Source organism: Lucilia sericata, unplaced genomic scaffold (assembly GCF_015586225.1).
Source record: "Lucilia sericata isolate MDLA Ls3-8-SP2 unplaced genomic scaffold, ASM1558622v1 Contig000130F_arrow, whole genome shotgun sequence".
Taxonomy (NCBI): Eukaryota; Metazoa; Arthropoda; class Insecta; order Diptera; family Calliphoridae; genus Lucilia; species Lucilia sericata.
The window spans coordinates 375,669-393,449 of NW_023994162.1; the positions used below are offsets into that span (position 1 = coordinate 375,669).

Below are 17,781 nucleotides of genomic sequence, written 5' to 3' on the forward strand. Positions count from 1 at the left end.
CTATAGTCTAGTCTAGTCTAGTCTATAGTCTATAGTCTAGTCTATAGTCTAGTCTATAGTCTAGTCTATAGTCTAGTCTATAGTCTAGTCTATAGTCTAGTCTATAGTCTAGTCTATAGTCTAGTCTATAGTCTAGTCTATAGTCTATAGCCTAGTTTAGTCTATAGTCTAGTCTATAGTCTAATCTATATACTAGTCTAAAGCCTTATCTATAGTCTAGTGTATAGTTAAGTTTACAGTCTAGTCTATAGTCTGGTTTATAGTCTAGTCTATAGTCTAGTCTATAGTCTAGTCTATAGTCTAGTCCATAGTCTAGTCTAGTCTATAGTCTAGTCTATAGTCTAGTCTATAGTCTAGTCTATAGTCTAGTCTATAGTCTATTCTATAGTCTAGTCTATAGTCTAGTCTATAGTCTATTCTATAGTCTAGTCTATAGTCTAGTCTATAGTCTAGTCTATAGTCTAGTCTATAGTCTAGTCTATAGTCTAGTCTATAGTCTGGTCTATAGTCTAGTCTATAGTCTAGTCTATAGTCTAGTCTATAGTCTAGTCTATAGTATAGTCTATAGTTAAATTTACAGTCTAGGCTATAGTCTAGTATTTAGCAAAGTTTATATTCTAGTTTATAGTGTAGTCTATATTCCAGTCTATAGTCTTGAATATAGATTACTCTATAGTCTAGCCTATATACTAGTCTATAGTCTAGTTTATATATTAATCTATAGTCTAGTCTATAGTCAAGTCTATAGTCTAGTCTATAGTCTAGTCTGTAGTCAAGTCTATAGTCTAGTCTATAGTGTAGTCTATAGTGTAGTCTATAGTTTAGTCTATAGTCTAGTCTATTGTCTAGTCTGTAGTCTAGAATCTATTCCTCCTGTTTACCATTAATAGAGTTTACTGTCCTTTATATTGGTTTAGTAAAACATTTCCTGCAAGCGCCTTAAGATATGCCTTAGTTTTCGTAAATGAGATAAACTTAGCGCCATCTATTGTTGGACATAAAGTCTTTTCTATTTTGCAAAAATCACATTTTCTCAGGTGGCAGCACAGGCTGAAATTTTTGACCGCACTATAAAAAACGATCTGGCAGCATTAATATTTTTTGAGTTTTTAGCCTGTGTTGCCAGATGATTTTCTCTAGTGGCATCGAATTTTTGTGGCTGAGATGCCACCCGATAAAACTCGATTTTTGCAAAATAGAGAGGAGGTTAGAGCCAACAATAGATGGCGCTATTTTTATGTTATTAAGAAATCTTAAAGCATACTTTTAGGCGTTTTTATAAATTGTTAGAAAACTTACCTTTCGGTGAGAATTTAAAGGAAACAATAAAGAAATTTATGGGGTTTTAAGGTTTTTTAATTATTTTCTCTACATTTTTATTGATGCACACTAGATTTGGACTTATGTTTAAATTAATTTTAGACACACAACTAATTTATGGGTTTTATGTTGTTTTTTTTTTGTTATTTTTTTATAATTATGTTTAAGCTAAAAAACATTGACACTGATTTAATTGAATGATAATTATAAAGCTATTGTTTTAAACAGTTGGTATACGAGGGATGAGGTTTTGATTTGAAATTAATTAAATTATTACAGAATTGAACAATTTAAATAATAAATTGGTGTTGAAGTCAAAATTTCACCCTCAATACCTTTATGTTTTTAATTAATTAATATTTGTTGCTTGTTTTTAATGTTTTTAATACTAAGCATGCTTTGATTTTTATTTGCTTTTTTTAAACTATTTGTTAGTTTTTGATTTAAATTCCAATTAAATTTCTCTTTGTTGGCTTAAATTTACTAAATACATATATACGAAAGTATGTATGTTTTGTTTTCTAAACTAATAAAGTAAATACAATTTATTGGTGCTTGATTTTGGGTTTCAAATTTGTATCAACTTAGAGGCGCTACTCAAATTCTAATTTTTTTTGTAATGGCAATATTTTTTATTATTATTTTTTTTTTAATTTAAATATATAATATTTGTTGTTTTTTTTTTTTTTTTTTTTTTGTAGTAAATAGCTTTAAAAGGTACTTTAGTATTATTACATTTTATTTAGGTATTTATTTATTTGGAAGATCATGTAAGTGTAAATTTTAGTTAAATTAAATGTAATACATAGTTTTGAAGTTTTGTTCATATATAAAAAGTGCACTTGAGAGGAATACAGAAAGGCCGAGAGGAAAATGTTAGTGAGTGATAAAGTATGAGAGAGTTTTAAGAAAGATTTAAAATAAAAAGAAAATAGATAGAAAATCAACTAAAAAAGTATTTTAGCTTGATACAGCTAACTATATCATTAAACTAAGGTATTCAGCTAGCTGAAATTAGAATTTTAAAATAAATAAAGCAATTCAGCTTGCTGAATTAGTTACTAAACATATAAATTGGCAGAAAAAAAGATATTTTTACAATTCAGCTAGCTGAATACGACTTAAAGCTATTAAAATCGCTGAAAATGTCTAGTTTTTGTCATGCAGCAAGCTGTATAAGTTAAAAAAACAAAAAAATTGAGAAAAATTTTATGTTTTAATAAAAAATTACTTTATTTACTTCATTCAGCTAGCTGAATTAGTTTTAAAACTATTAAAAAAGCTGAAAATTCAATTTTTTTCATAAATTATGTTTAGTTTTTTGCAATTCAGCTAGCTGAATTAGTTGTTAAACAAATAAATTGGTTGTTTTAACAAAAGAAAGTCTTTATTTTTGCTAGTTCAGCTAGCTGAATTAGTCTTAAAGCTACTAAAATAGCTGAAAATTAAATTTTGACATAAAATATAACTAGTTGCAGCAATTCAGCTAGCTGAATTAGTCTTTAAATATGTAATAAAGTTGATTATTTTTGCTATTCAGCTAACTGAAATAACTAAAAATTGTATTTGAGTTATGGAAATTGTTCTGATTTTGCTATTCAGCTGGCTGTATTAGTTTTTAAACAGAGAATAAAGCTGGAAATTAAGATTTGTTAGGGAAATTCCTTGGTTTTTACTATTCAGCTAGCTGAATTAGTTTTTAAGCTCAAAAAACTAATAAAAACAAAATTTTTCAGTTAGACAAGTTTTGTTTTTGATATTCAGCTAGTTAAATCAGATTTTAAACATCTAAACTAGCTGGTAATTAAATTTTGTTATAAAACTTGTTGTGATTTGGTATTACATTATTTTATTGTTGCGATTCAGCTAGCTGAATAAGTCTTATAATAAATAAAATAGCTGAAAATGAGTTGTTATAATAAAAAGAAATTTAATTTTACCAATTCAGCTAGCTGAATTTGTTTTTCAACAAATAAAATTATTGAAAATAGTAATATTATGCCTTTTTAAGCAATTCAGCTAGCTGAATTAGTAACGAAGCAGTTAGATTGGTTAAAAATTGTATTTTTTCATAAACTATGTTAATGTTAAACTATGTTGCAATTCAGCTAGCTGAATATAAATAAAAGTTTTGTTTTGTTAAGAAAATTACTTTATTTTTACTATTCAGCTAGCTGAATTTGATTTTAAACACAAAATATAGCTGAAAAATACAGTTTTGTTGAGAAAATTACTTAATTTTTACTATTCAACTAGCTAATTTTGATTTTAAACGAAAAATATAGCTGAAAAATTGATTATATAGCAAAAATTGCTTGGTTTTAACTATTCAGCTAGCTGAATAAGTTTTTAAACATTAAGAAATCAATAAAAGTTAACTAAACTGTAAAATCTGATACTCAGCTAGCTGAATTGTTATTCTTCTATTAGTAAAGATTGTGTTTTTTAGAATTTTAAATTTTTCAAATTTTAGGGCAGTTTTTTATTGATTTTAAGTAAAAAAGTGGACGGTGTTAAAATAGATTTTAAGGAAAATTTGTAAAAAAAAAGAAATTAAAATGTTTATTAGTAAAGATTTTATAAAATTAAATAAATGGTTTGATAAAAAGGTACATTTAGTGAAAAATTAGTTTTTTTTGAATAGAAATCTACTGAGAATGATTAAACAAACTAAAAAGATAATTTTTGTAAAAAAATTAATACAAATTATTATTGAAATTAAAAATAAAATTACACACCAAAATTGTTTTTACTAAAAAAAAATAGAGGTAGTTAAAAATTAAGAATATTTAAGTTAATAAATTCTTAAAAATAAAATCGTTTTATTGCTTATGCGTTTTTTTAACTTTTCGTCTACTTAAATCGTTGAGTTTTACACATAAAATTATAACAAAAACTTAAAAAGAAATTTTAAAGAAAAATAATTTAAAAAAAAAATTAATAAACAACACTTAAGAGTTTTCATTTAAAATCTATTGAGCCGTTACTAAATTAGCTTCTGTATTCTTGAGTTTTTCCTCCTCCTCCTTTTTTAAACGTTCTTCTTCTTTGCGTTCATCTTCGATGGCTTTGCGATCCATAAACAATAAGGGGAACATACCTACTAAACAACCAACCGTAATACCAATAATACGACCCTAAAGTTTTTGTTTTTGCAAGAAATTATTTTTAAAATATTTTATTAAAAAAAGTACTTAAAAAAACTTACATAATTTGCTGCTCTACGACTAGATTTCATTTCCATTTGTATGGGTGTTAGATCGGGTGGTTTTAAACCCAAATATTCACAACCTCGTTCTACATAGTAAGCGGAACCTATGCCCAGCACATCACTTATGGTATTGCCCAAACCAGCTGCTGCCATTGTGGATATACACATGAAAGTGCCAAATATGTGTTCAATATAGTCGCCCTACAAAAGAAAATATTACAAAAATTTTAATTTGGGACATAATTTTTGACAAATTTTTCGTAAACAAATTGGCACAAATTTTTGTTTAAATAAAAAAAAAATTAAAGAAAATTTGGTTTGCAACTAAATTTTGGAACTAGTCTATTGTTTAGTGTATAGTCTAGTATATAGCTTAGTCTACAGTCTAGTCTATAGCCCAGTCAATAGTATAGTCTAAAGTCTTGTCTATAGTCCAGTCAAAAATCTAGTCTATAGTCTTGTCTATAGTCTATTCTATATTTTAGTCTATATTCTAGTCTATAGTCTGGTCTATAGTCTAGACTATAGTCTAGTCTATAGTCTAATCTAAAGTCTAGTCTATAGTCTAGTCTATAGTCTAATCTAAAGTCTAGTCTTTAGTCTAGTCTATAGTCTAGTCTATAGTCTAGTCCATAGTCTAGTCTACAGTCTAGTCAATAGTCTAGTCTATAGTCTAGTCTATAGTCTAGTCTATAGTCTAGTCTATAGTCTAGTCTATAGTCTAGTCTAGTCTATAGTCTAGTCTAGTCTATAGTCTGGTCTAGTCTAGTCTAGTCTATAGTCTAGTCTATAGTCTAGTCTATAGTCTAGTCTATAGTCTAGTCTATAGTCTAGTCTATAGTCTAGTCTATAGTCTAGTCTATAGTCTAGTCTATAGTCTAGTCTATAGTCTAGTCTATAGTCTAGTCTATAGTCTAGTCTATAGTCTAGTCTATAGTCTAGTCTATAGTCTAGTCTATAGTCTAGTCTATAGTCTAGTCTATAGTCTAGTCTATAGTCTAGTCTATAGTCTAGTCTATAGTCTAGTCTATAGTCTAGTCTATAGTCTAGTCTATAGTCTAGTCTATAGTCTAGTCTATAGTCTAGTCTATAGTCTAGTCCTATAGTCTAGTCTATAGTCTAGTCTATAGTCTAGTCTATAGTCTAGTCTATAGTCTAGTCTATAGTCTAGTCTATAGTCTAGTCTATAGTCTAGTCTATAGTCTAGTCTAGTCTAGTCTATAGTCTAGTCTATAGTCTAGTCTATAGTCTAGTCTATAGTCTAGTCTAGTCTAGTCTAGTCTAGTCTATAGTCTAGTCTAGTCTAGTCTAGTCTAGTCTAGTCTAGTCTAGTCATAGTCTAGTCTAGTCTAGTCTAGTCTATAGTCTAGTCTAGTCTAGTCTATAGTCTAGTCATAGTCTAGTCTATAGTCTAGTCTAGTCTAGTCTAGTCTAGTCTAGTTAGTCTAGTCTATAGTCTAGTCTATAGTCTAGTCTAGTCTAGTCTAGTCTAGTCTATAGTCTAGTCTATAGTAGTCTATAGTCTAGTCTATAGTCTAGTCTATAGTCTAGTCTATAGTCTAGTCTATAGCCTACTCCATGGTCTAGTCTATAGTCTGGTCTGTAGTCTAGTCTATAGTCTAGTCTATAGTCTAGTCTATAGTCTAGTCTATAGTCTAGTCTATAGTCTAGTCTATAGTCTAGTCTATAGTCTAGTCTATTATCTAGTCTATAGTCTAGTCTATAGTCTAGTCTAGTCTATAGTCTAGTCTATAGTCTAGTCTAGTCTATAGTCTAGTCTATAGTCTAGTCTATAGTCTAGTCTATAGTCTAGTCTATAGTCTAGTCTATAGTCTAGTCTATAGTCTAGTCTAGTCTATAGTCTAGTCTATAGTCTAGTCTATAGTCTAGTCTATATTCTAGTCTACAGTGTAGTCTAAGGTCTAGTCTATAGTCTGGTCTATAGTCTATTCTAAAGTCTAGTCTGTAGTCTGGTCCATAGTCTGGTCTATAGTCTAGTCTATAGTCTAGCCCAACGGTTCCCAAAAGGGGGTCCGCGGACCCCTAGTGGTCCGTAGCAAAATCCTAGGGGGTCCGCGAAGACGAACGAAAAAAATCATAAATAAAAAATATTCTCTATATGTTAGAAAATATTAAAAATATCTCCAAATTTTTCATTAATACTAAAATACACAATTTTTATTCAATAATCCCAGATTTGTTGGTGACTTTTTGAATTTTATTGTTTCGGTCGTTTATCAGGATGATGCTAGGCCCTACAAATTTATTGTTTCACTTTTATGAAGTAAAATATTACGTGATTTGTAATTTTTATAAATGTATATGTATCGAAATAAATGTTTTTATATCAGACTGATAATGATTTGCCTTAGAATTAAATACTGATACTGGTATCCCGGAATATGAAGTTAGGTCACATTTCATAATATTTTTTTAAATTGTAAGCAAAACTGTTAATCTAGTTAATTTTAAATATAAATATTCCATTCCGACGTGATACACAGATTTTAACTTCATTTTGTTGTCCAATATTATTAAATCAACATCAGAAAGTTCATAGCGGTTTGCGTAAATAGTCAAAACCACGCAGTAAAATAATTCGTAGGTATTTTAAAATTCAAATTTAAGATCCAAATTCACAGTACATTCGCAAAGAGTTCAGGTCATATTTTATGTGGGTAACGCATTCCGCAACAACATCGAAGAAGTCTAACTTTCACGTATTTTCCTGAAAACTTAGCTTACATACTCAGCTCACTCCTATGCAATCGCAAACAAATTTAGAAACATGACTCTTTAAGCACATGTCGACAATACTTTATAAAGAGAAATGAACATGAAAGCTCTCATGATCATAAAATTAAACATCATGTTAGAAGTCATTCTATATTTAAAACCATGCAATTGAAAACATCTCCGAAATACTAAATATTCTCAATGTACGGGAATATTTTATAGGGTTTATGGACCAGGACTAAGAGAATTTTCTGATGAACAATTATTTATAACAATAAGATATCAAAATATGTATGGGGGTCCGTGAAATTAATAAATTTCTCAAGGGGTCCGCGAAGTAAAAAATGGTGGGAACCGCTGGTCTAGCCTATAGTCTATTCTATAATCTAGTCTTTAGTCTAGTCTATAGTCTTGTCTATATTCTAGTCTATAGTCTAGCATATAGCCTATTCGATAGTCTAGTCTATAGTCTAGTCTATAGTCTAGTTTATAGTCTAGGCTATAGTCTAGTCTATAGTCTAGTCTATAGTCTAGTCTATAGTCTAGTCTATAGTCTAGTCTATAGTCTAGTCTATAGTCTAGTCTATAGTCTAGTCTATAGTCTAGTCTATAGTCTAATGTATAGTCTAGTCTATAGTCTAATGTATAGTCTAGTCTATAGTCTAGTGTTAAGTCTAGTCTATAGTCTAGTGTTAAGTCTAGTCTATAGTCTAGTCTTTAGTCTAGTATATAGTCTATTCTATAGTCTATGTCTATAGTCTAGTCTATAGTCTAGTCTATAGTCTAGTCTATATCTAGTCTATAGTCTAGTCTATAGTCTAGTCTATAGTCTAGTCTATAGTCTAGTCTATAGTCTAGTCTATAGTCTAGTCTATAGTCTAGTCTATAGTCTAGTCTATAGTCTAGTCTATAGTCTAGTCTATAGTCTAGTCTATAGTCTAGTCTATAGTCTAGTCTATAGTCTAGTCTATAGTCTAGTCTATAGTCTAGTCTATAGTCTAGTCTATAGTCTAGTCTATAGTCTAGTCTATAGTCTAGTCTATAGTCTAGTCTATAGTCTAGTCTATAGTCTAGTCTATAGTCTAATGTATAGTCTAGTCCATACTCTAGTCCATAGTCTAGTCTATAGTCTAGTCTATAGTCTAGTCTGTAGTCTAGTCTATAGTCTAGTCTATAGTCTAATGTATAGTCTAGTCTATAGTCTAATGTATAGTCTAGTCTATAGTCTAGTGTTAAGTCTAGTCTATAGTCTAGTGTTAAGTCTAGTCTATAGTCTAGTCTTTAGTCTAGTATATAGTCTATTCTATAGTCTTGTCTATAGTCTAGTCTATAGTCTAGTCTATAGTCTAGTCTATAGTCTAGTCTATAGTCTAGTCTATAGTCTAGTCTATAGTCTAGTCTATAGTCTAGTCTATAGTCTAGTCTATAGTCTAGTCTATAGTCTAGTCTATAGTCTAGTCTATAGTCTAGTCTATAGTCTAGTCTATAGTCTAGTCTATAGTCTAGTCTATAGTCTAGTCTATAGTCTAGTCTATAGTCTAGTCTATAGTCTAGTCTATAGTCTAGTCTATAGTCTAGTCTATAGTCTAGTCTATAGTCTAGTCTATAGTCTAGTCTATAGTCTAGTCTATAGTCTAGTCTATAGTCTAGTCTATAGTCTAATGTATAGTCTAGTCTATAGTCTAGTGTTAAGTCTAGTCTATAGTCTAGTGTTAAGTCTAGTCTATAGTCTAGTCTTTAGTCTAGTATATAGTCTATTCTATAGTCTTGTCTATAGTCTAGTCTACTAGTCTATAGTCTAGTCTATAGTCTAGTCTATAGTCTAGTCTATAGTCTAGTCTATAGTCTAGTCTATAGTCTAGTCTATAGTCTAGTCTATAGTCTAGTCTATAGTCTAGTCTATAGTCTAGTCTATAGTCTAGTCTATAGTCTAGTCTATAGTCTAGTCTATAGTCTAGTCTATAGTCTAGTCTATAGTCTAGTCTATAGTCTAGTCTATAGTCTAGTCTATAGTCTAGTCTATAGTCTAGTCTATAGTCTAGTCTATAGTCTAGTCTATAGTCTAGTCTATAGTCTAGTCTATAGTCTAGTCTATAGTCTAGTCTATAGTCTAGTCTATAGTCTAGTCTATAGTCTAGTCTATAGTCTAATGTATAGTCTAGTCTATAGTCTAGTGTTAAGTCTAGTCTATAGTCTAGTGTTAAGTCTAGTCTATAGTCTAGTCTTTAGTCTAGTATATAGTCTATTCTATAGTCTAGTCTATAGTCTAGTCTATAGTCTAGTCTATAGTCTAGTCTATAGTCTAGTCTATAGTCTAGTCTATAGTCTAGTCTATAGTCTAGTCTATAGTCTAGTCTATAGTCTAGTCTATAGTCTAGTCTATAGTCTAGTCTATAGTCTAGTCTATAGTCTAGTCTATAGTCTAGTCTATAGTCTAGTCTATAGTCTAGTCTATAGTCTAGTCTATAGTCTAGTCTATAGTCTAGTCTATAGTCTAGTCTATAGTCTAGTCTATAGTCTAGTCTATAGTCTAGTCTATAGTCTAGTCTATAGTCTAGTCTATAGTCTAGTCTATAGTCTAGTCTATAGTCTAGTCTATAGTCTAGTCTATAGTCTAGTCTATAGTCTAGTCTATAGTCTAGTCTATAGTCTAGTCTATAGTCTAGTCTATAGTCTAGTCTATAGTCTAATGTATAGTCTAGTCTATAGTCTAGTGTTAAGTCTAGTCTATAGTCTAGTGTTAAGTCTAGTCTATAGTCTAGTCTTTAGTCTAGTATATAGTCTATTCTATAGTCTTGTCTATAGTCTAGTCTATAGTCTAGTCTATAGTCTAGTCTATAGTCTAGTCTATAGTCTAGTCTATAGTCTAGTCTATAGTCTAGTCTATAGTCTAGTCTATAGTCTAGTCTATAGTCTCTCGTCTATAGTCTAGTCTATAGTCTAGTCTATAGTCTAGTCTCTAGTCTAGTCTATAGTCTAGTCTATAGTCTAGTCTATAGTCTAGTCTATAGTCTAGTCTATAGTCTAGTTATAGTCTAGTCTATAGTCTAGTCTATAGTCTAGTCATAGTCTAGTCTATCGTCTAGTCTATAGTCTAGTCTATAGTCTAGTCTATAGTCTAGTCTATAGTCTAGTCTATAGTCTAGTCTATAGTCTAGTCTATAGTCTAGTCTATAGTCTAGTCTATAGTCTAGTCTATAGTCTAATGTATAGTCTAGTCTATAGTCTAGTGTTAAGTCTAGTCTATAGTCTAGTGTTAAGTCTAGTCTATAGTCTAGTCTTTAGTCTAGTATATAGTCTATTCTATAGTCTTGTCTATAGTCTAGTCTATAGTCTAGTCTATAGTCTAGTCTATAGTCTAGTCTATAGTCTAGTCTATAGTCTAGTCTATAGTCTAGTCTATAGTCTAGTCTATAGTCTAGTCTATAGTCTAGTCTATAGTCTAGTCTATAGTCTAGTCTATAGTCTAGTCTATAGTCTAGTCTATAGTCTAGTCTATAGTCTAGTCTATAGTCTAGTCTATAGTCTAGTCTATAGTCTAGTCTATAGTCAAGTTTATAGTCTAGTGCATAGTCTAGTCTATAGTATATGCTATAGTCTAGTATATAGCCTAGCGTAGAGATGATTTTTAATGAAAAATTAAACTGAACAAGTTTTTTATAGAAAACTTAGTTTGAGACAAACTTACCGCAATAATCATGGTGAAATTGTCTAGGAAACCGAAACCCACAAATGGTACAGCATTTACAAAGAATACTATTGGGAAAAAATACAAAAAGAACTCATAAATTGTAACGTTATATAGACTTTCATCATTTCAGTTGTTTTACTTACTTTTCCATAAATCCGAACTAGAGGGATTGGCAGCTTTTTCCGCTTTAATTAAAAAAAGTTTCATAAAATAAACGAAAACATGAAAAAACGTTAAAAAATTGTTAACAACAAAAGGTTTTATAGAATTTTTTTTAGAGTATAATAAATTACAAGTTTTGTTTAGTTTTGGTATATTTTTTTCTTTGGTTTAGGGTAGTTTTAGGCCTTATTTGTCTAATTGTTAGTGTTGTTAATTAAAAAAAAATTAAATAGTTTGTAAGTTTATTTGTATTTTACCGGCTTTCTTCTTCAACCAATCATCTGGAAAGGCACAAAATGATCCGGTGGGATCTACTTCACCCAAAGCGGGTACTTTAGATAAACGACCAAAACGTGTACGCCATTGTGTAGCTGCTAGTTTTCCTGTTTGATTTGTTTGTGATGGTGGTGGTGTACAACAATTGTAAGGATTTGGTGGTGTAAGTGTTTGATTTTGTGATTGATAGATAGATAGACAACATCAATAATAAGAAAATGTAGTTTAAAGGTGTTTTATGAAAATAGAGAAAAATATAAAAAAATATATAAATAAAATTATTGTAAAAAAATTAAGCATAAAATAAGTCAAACTTAAACTAAAGTTTTTCAAATAAATGGTTTAGGAACAATTTTTTTTAAATAAATCAATTAGTAATCTCTTAAATATGTGGTATGGTTGGTTGGTTGTGGTATAGTTTATAGTATTAGTCTAGTCTATTGTCTAGTCTATTGCCTAGTATATAGGCTAGTATATAGTCTAGCATATAGTCAAATCTAGTCTATAGTCTAGTCTATAGTCTAGTCTATAGTCTAGTCTATAGTCTAGTCTATAGTCTAGTCTAGTCTAATCTAGTCTAATCTATAGTCTAATCTATAGTCTATAGTCTAGTCTATAGTCTAGTCTATAGTCTAGTCTATAGTCTAGTCTATAGTCTAGTCTATAGTCTAGTCTATAGTCTAGTCTAGTCTATAGTCTAGTCTATAGTCTATAGTCTAGTCTATAGTCTAGTCTATAGTCTAGTCTATAGTCTAGTCTATAGCCTAGTCCATAGTATAGTTATAGTCTAGTCTATAGTGTAGTCTATAGTCTAGTCTAGTCTATAGTCTAGTCTATACTCTAGTCTAGTCTATAGTCTAATCTATAGTCTAGTCTATAGTCTAGTCTATAGTCTAGTCTATAGTCTAGTCTATAGTCTAGTCTATAGTTTAGTCTATAGTCTAGTCTATAGTCTAGTTTACAGTATAGTCTATAATTTAGCCTATTTTTTAGTCTATAGTATAGTCTATAATTTAGCCTATTTTCTAGTCTATAGTCTAGTGTATAGTCTAGTTTATAGTCTAGTCTATTGTCTAGTCCATAGTCTAGTCTATAGTCTAGTCTATTGTCTAGTCTATTGTCTAGTCTATTGTCTAGTCCATAGTCAAGTCTATAGACTAGTCTATAGTCTAGTCTATAGACTAGTTTATAGTCTAGTCTATAGACTAGTCTATAGTTTAGTCTATAGCCTAGTCCATAGTCTAGTATATAGTCTAGTCTAGTCTATAGTCTAGTCTATAGTCTAGTCTATAGTCTATAGTCTAGTCTAGTATAGTCTATAGTATAGTCTGTAGTCTAGTCTAGTCTATAGTCTAGTCTATAGTCTAGTCTAGTCTATAGTCTAGTCTAGTCTATAGTCTAGTCTAGTATAGTCTATAGTATAGTCTGTAGTCTAGTCTAGTATAGTCTATAGTATAGTCTGTAGTCTAGTCTAGTCTAGTCTATAGTCTAGTCTAGTCTATAGTCTAGTCTAGTATAGTCTATAGTATAGTCTGTAGTCTAGTCTAGTATAGTCTATAGTCTAGTCTATAGTCTAGTCTATAGTCTAGTCTATAGTCTAGTCTATAGTCTAGTCTATAGTCTAGTCTATAGTCTAGTCTAGTCTAGTCTAGTCTATAGTCTAGTCTATAGTCTGGTCTATAGTCTAGTCTATAGTCTAGTCTATAGTCTAGTCTATAGTCTAGTCTATAGTCTAGTCTATAGTCTAGTCTATAGTCTTGTCTAGAGTCTAGTCTTTAGTTTAGTCTATAGTCTGGTCTATAGTCTAGTCTATGTCTAGTCTATAGTCTAGTCTATAGTCTAGTCTATAGTCTAGTCTATAGTCTAGTCTATAGTCTAGTCTATAGTCTAGTTATAGTCTAGTCTATAGTCTAGTCTATAGTCTAGTCTATAGTCTAATCTATAGTCTAGTCAATAGTCTAGTCTATAGTCTAGTCTATAGTCTAGTCTAGTCTAGTCTATAGTCTAGTCTATAGTCTAGTCTATAGTCTAGTCTATAGTCTAGTCTATAGTCTAGTCTATAGTCTAGTCTATAGTCTAGTCTATAGTCTAGTCTATAGTCTAGTCTATAGTCTAGTCTATAGTCTAGTCTATAGTCTAGTCTATAGTCTAGTCTATAGTCTAGTCTATAGTCTAGTCTATAGTCTAGTCTATAGTCTAGTCTATAGTCTAGTCTATAGTCTAGTCTATAGTCTAGTCATAGTCTAGTCTATAGTCTAGTCTATAGTCTAGTCTATAGTCTAGTCATAAGTCTAGTCTATAGTCTAGTCTATAGTCTAGTCTATAGTCTAGTCTATAGTCTAGTCTATAGTCTAGTCTATAGTCTAGTCTATAGTCTAGTCTATAGTCTAGTCTATAGTCTAGTCTATAGTCTAGTCTATAGTCTAGTCCTATAGTCTAGTCTATAGTCTAGTCATAGTCTAGTCTATAGTCTAGTCTATAGTCTAGTCTATAGTCTAGTCTAAGTCTAGTCTATAGTCTAGTCTATAGTCTAGTCTATAGTCAGTCTATAGTCTAGTCTATAGTCTAGTCTATAGTCTAGTCTATCAGTCTAGTCATAGTCTAGTCTAGTCTATAGTCTTGTCTAGTCTAGTCTATAGTCTAGTCTATAGTCTAGTCTATAGTCTTCTCTTAGTCTATAGTCTGGTCTATTAGTCTAGTCTATAGTCTAAGTCTATAGTCTAGTCTATAGTCTAGTCTATAGTCTAGTCTATAGTCTAGTCTATAATCTAGTCTATAGTCTAGTCTATAGTCTAGTCTATAGTCTAGTCTATAGTCTAGTCTATAGTCTAGTCTATAGTCTAGTCTATAGTCTAGTCTATAGTCTAGTCTATAGTCTAGTCTATAGTCTAGTCTATAGTCTAGTCTATAGTCTAGTCTATAGTCTAGGCTATAGTCTAGTCTATAGTCCAGTCTATAGCCTAGTCTATAGGCTAGTCTATAGTCTAGTCTATAGTCTAGTCTATAGTCTAGTCTATAGTCTAGTCTATAGTCTAGTCCATACTCTAGTCCATAGTCTAGTCTATAGTCTAGTCTATAGTCTAGTCTGTAGTCTAGTCTGTAGTATAGTCTATAGTATAGTCTATTGTCTAGTCTATAGTCTAGTCTATTGTCTAGTCTATAGTCTAGTCTAAAGTCTAGTCTATAGTCTAGTCTATAGTATAGCCTATTTTCTAGTCTATAGTCTATTCAATAGTCTGGTCTATAGTCTAGTCTATAGTCTAGTCTATAGTCTAGTCTATAGTCTAGTGTATAGTCTAGTCTATAGTCTAGTCTATAGTCTAGGCTATAGTCTAGTGTATAGTCTAGTCTATAGTCTAGTCTATAGTCTACTCTATAGTCTAGTCTATAGTCTAGTCCATAGTCTAGTCCATAGTCTAGTCTATAGTCTAGTCTATAGTCTAGTCTATAGTCTATTCTACATATAAGTATAGTCCAGTTAGAAGTTTTGTCTGCATCAAACTAATCTTTTAAAGAAATCAATTAATACTAAAATTTTTTAAGGAAAATCCTTCATTTTATACAAAATATAATTTTATTTAACAAAAATGAGCCACAAATCTCTTAAAAAAATAAGTACTTTAGCGATAAAACAAGCAATTTGGAAAAGAACCTTTTTGTATTAACAGATTATTCACTTTATTTTTACATTTATTACAAAAAGAAATCTACAAAAGAAAATTTCTAAAAAAATTCAGTCAGCTTTAACAACAAGCAGCCATCACATATTTCTACATTTTTATTTGGAATATATAAATAATTTTTAAAAATTCTTCAAGTATACAATATCCTTACTATAGAATAAATTTTATGCCCGTGTGTTAATAAAACATAGAATTATACAAAATTTCCTTTTTAAAATTCAACAATGTGGAAAATGTAGTACAAGATGTTGAAAAAACTACGTTACTATGTTAAAGAATTAAGAGAAAAAAAGCACAAACCTGCCACTGAAAATACTAATGAGCATACGAAACGTACAAGACGAAAGTAGAAAGACTAAACATGAAAAAAGTTTTTCAAACATTTAATAACTCATATTTATCTTCATAATAAAAAAACAGTTTAAAATTTTTTCCTCATCCTTTCAAATGAATCTAATTTAGAAAATATTTTTCTCGTGCACTCTCTTTAATACACAAATATGTGTGCATGTATCTGTTTGTATGTATTTTACTGCTTAAGAAAGGTAAGTACACATTTTAAACGTGTATTATGTTCATGTTTTAAACTGTTTTCTAAGGGGTAAGGCTATCTTTGTTAATTAAGAAATTTTTTTAAAACCACTTTCAACAACAATTTTGAAAATTTTTCCTGAGAAAATCTATTCGCTGTAACTGTTTCTTAACGATATCAAATTAACGCACATATTTCTATAGAAAAATCAAATTTACTAGAGAAAAAATCCCTTCGTCGTAAGTTGTTTTAATAAAAATTCACTTTATTGTAAAATTGCAAGAGTTTTTGTAAAGAAAAATCAATTCGAAGTAAAATTTTCACAAGAAAAAGTAATTCGCCGCAAATTTTCTAAAGATAAATCAATTCGCCCCAAAACTTTTTTATCAAAAAGTCATTTCGCCGCAATTTTTTCCACAGAAAAATTAATTCGCAGCCATTGCTTCCATATAAAACTTAATTTTTTAAAAGAAAAATTAGTTCGCCGCAAAATTTTCCATAGCAAAATCAATTTGCCACAATTCGCCTTAAATATTTTTAAGTAAAAATCATCTCGCTCAATTTCTTTTAAAGAAAAATCAATTCGCCTTAAATATTTCTAATAATCGATACTAAATTTTTTCTAAACAAAAATCAATTCGCCTTAATTTTTTTTAAAGAAAACTAAAGACAACTAATTATCTTTAAATTTTTCTAAGGAAAAGTCAATTTTCAATAAATTTTTCTATTGAGAAATAAAGTCGTCTAAAGAAAAATCAATTCGCCTTGAATTTTTCTAAAGAAAAATTAATTCGCCCTAAATTTTTCTACAGAAATATCAATTCGCTTTAAATTTTTCTAAAGAAAAAAACAATTCGCCTTAAATTTCTCCAAAGAAAAAGCAATTCATTTTAAATTTTTCTTAAGAAAAATCAATTCGCCTTAAATGTTTTTAAAGAAAAATTAAATAGCCTTAAATTTTTCTAGAGAATAATCAATTCGCCTTAACTTTTAAAGAAAATTGAATTCGTCTTAAATTTTTCAAAAAAAAAAAAATCAATTCGCCTTAACATTTTTCTAAATTCGTGCTAAATTTTTCTCTGGAAAACTCAATTCGCCTTAATTTTTCTAAAAAATTATCAATTCGCCTTAAATTTTTCTAAAGAAAAATAAATTCGCATTATTTTTTTTAAGAAAAATTAATTCGCCTAAAATAAAAAAAGAAAAATCAATTCGCCTTAACTCCTTTTAAAGAAAAACCAATTCGCCTTAATTTATTTCTAATGAAATATTAATTCGCCTTAAAATTTTTCTTAATTCGTGTTAAATTTTTCTAAGGAAAACTTAATTTGCCTTAACTTTTCTAAAAAGTTATCAATTCGCCTTATATTTTTATACGGAAAAAACTATTCGCTTTAATTTTTTTAAAGAAAAATGAATTCGCCTTAAATATATCTAAAGAAAATTTAATTCTCCTTATTTTTTTCTATGAAAAAGTAAATTCGCCTTAATTTTTTTTTAAGAAAAATCAATTCTCCTTAATTTTTTCAACGAAAAATTAATTCGCTGCAAGTTTTTCTGTAAAAAAATTACCCTTTGAACATTTTTCTATATAAAACTCAATTTGCCTTAAATATTTGTAAAGAAAAATCAATTCGCCTTTAATTTTCTGAAAGAAAACTCATCCTCTGCCTTAAATACTTTCACAATTTGAGTTTTAGACCCCAAACTGTCAGGCCGAATTCTCACTACTTCTACTTAACTTATGTTGGAGGCCGCACTATGTGGATAATAGTTTGGTCCAGTACATTAGAGACTGTGTGTGTATGTGTGTGCGGTGTGTTTACACAATGAACAGTGTTGACATTTTAAAGCTGTTGCCATTTTCTGTTTAATGTACATGTTTATAACTAATATTTAACATGCTCATTTAGTTAGAGATTAGAAAAAAGAACAGATTTAAATAAATGTCGTTTTGAGGCGAATTAAATATTTTAAAGCAAAGAAATTGATTTCTATATTTCTTTCTTTTTAAAACAACTGATTTCTTTCCCTCCAAATGAGTTTATTTTGTACAATTTATTGTTTAAAATTGTATTGACAATTGCCTTTTGTATTTCTCTATGAACAATTATAATGAAATGTCCTTTAGAATAAACACTTGTTTAAATTTTTTTCTTATAAAATGTAG

At 29.5% G+C, this 17,781-nt stretch overlaps 1 protein-coding gene across 1 annotated transcript in view; it reads right to left on the reverse strand.

The window, feature by feature from the left end:
* Nucleotides 1-4,108: 4,108 nt before the first annotated feature.
* LOC119600955 overlaps nucleotides 4,109-17,781 on the reverse strand; it is a 58,914-nt gene continuing 45,241 nt past the window's right edge. The window contains exons 2-6 of the mRNA XM_037951559.1: nucleotides 11,378-11,503; nucleotides 11,102-11,143; nucleotides 10,956-11,023; nucleotides 4,529-4,732; nucleotides 4,109-4,457 (exon numbers count right to left, since the gene is read on the reverse strand). Coding sequence (XP_037807487.1) covers nucleotides 4,293-4,457; nucleotides 4,529-4,732; nucleotides 10,956-11,023; nucleotides 11,102-11,143; nucleotides 11,378-11,503 — 605 coding nt within the window. The 3' untranslated portion in view covers nucleotides 4,109-4,292. The remainder of the gene's footprint in view (nucleotides 4,458-4,528; nucleotides 4,733-10,955; nucleotides 11,024-11,101; nucleotides 11,144-11,377; nucleotides 11,504-17,781) is intronic.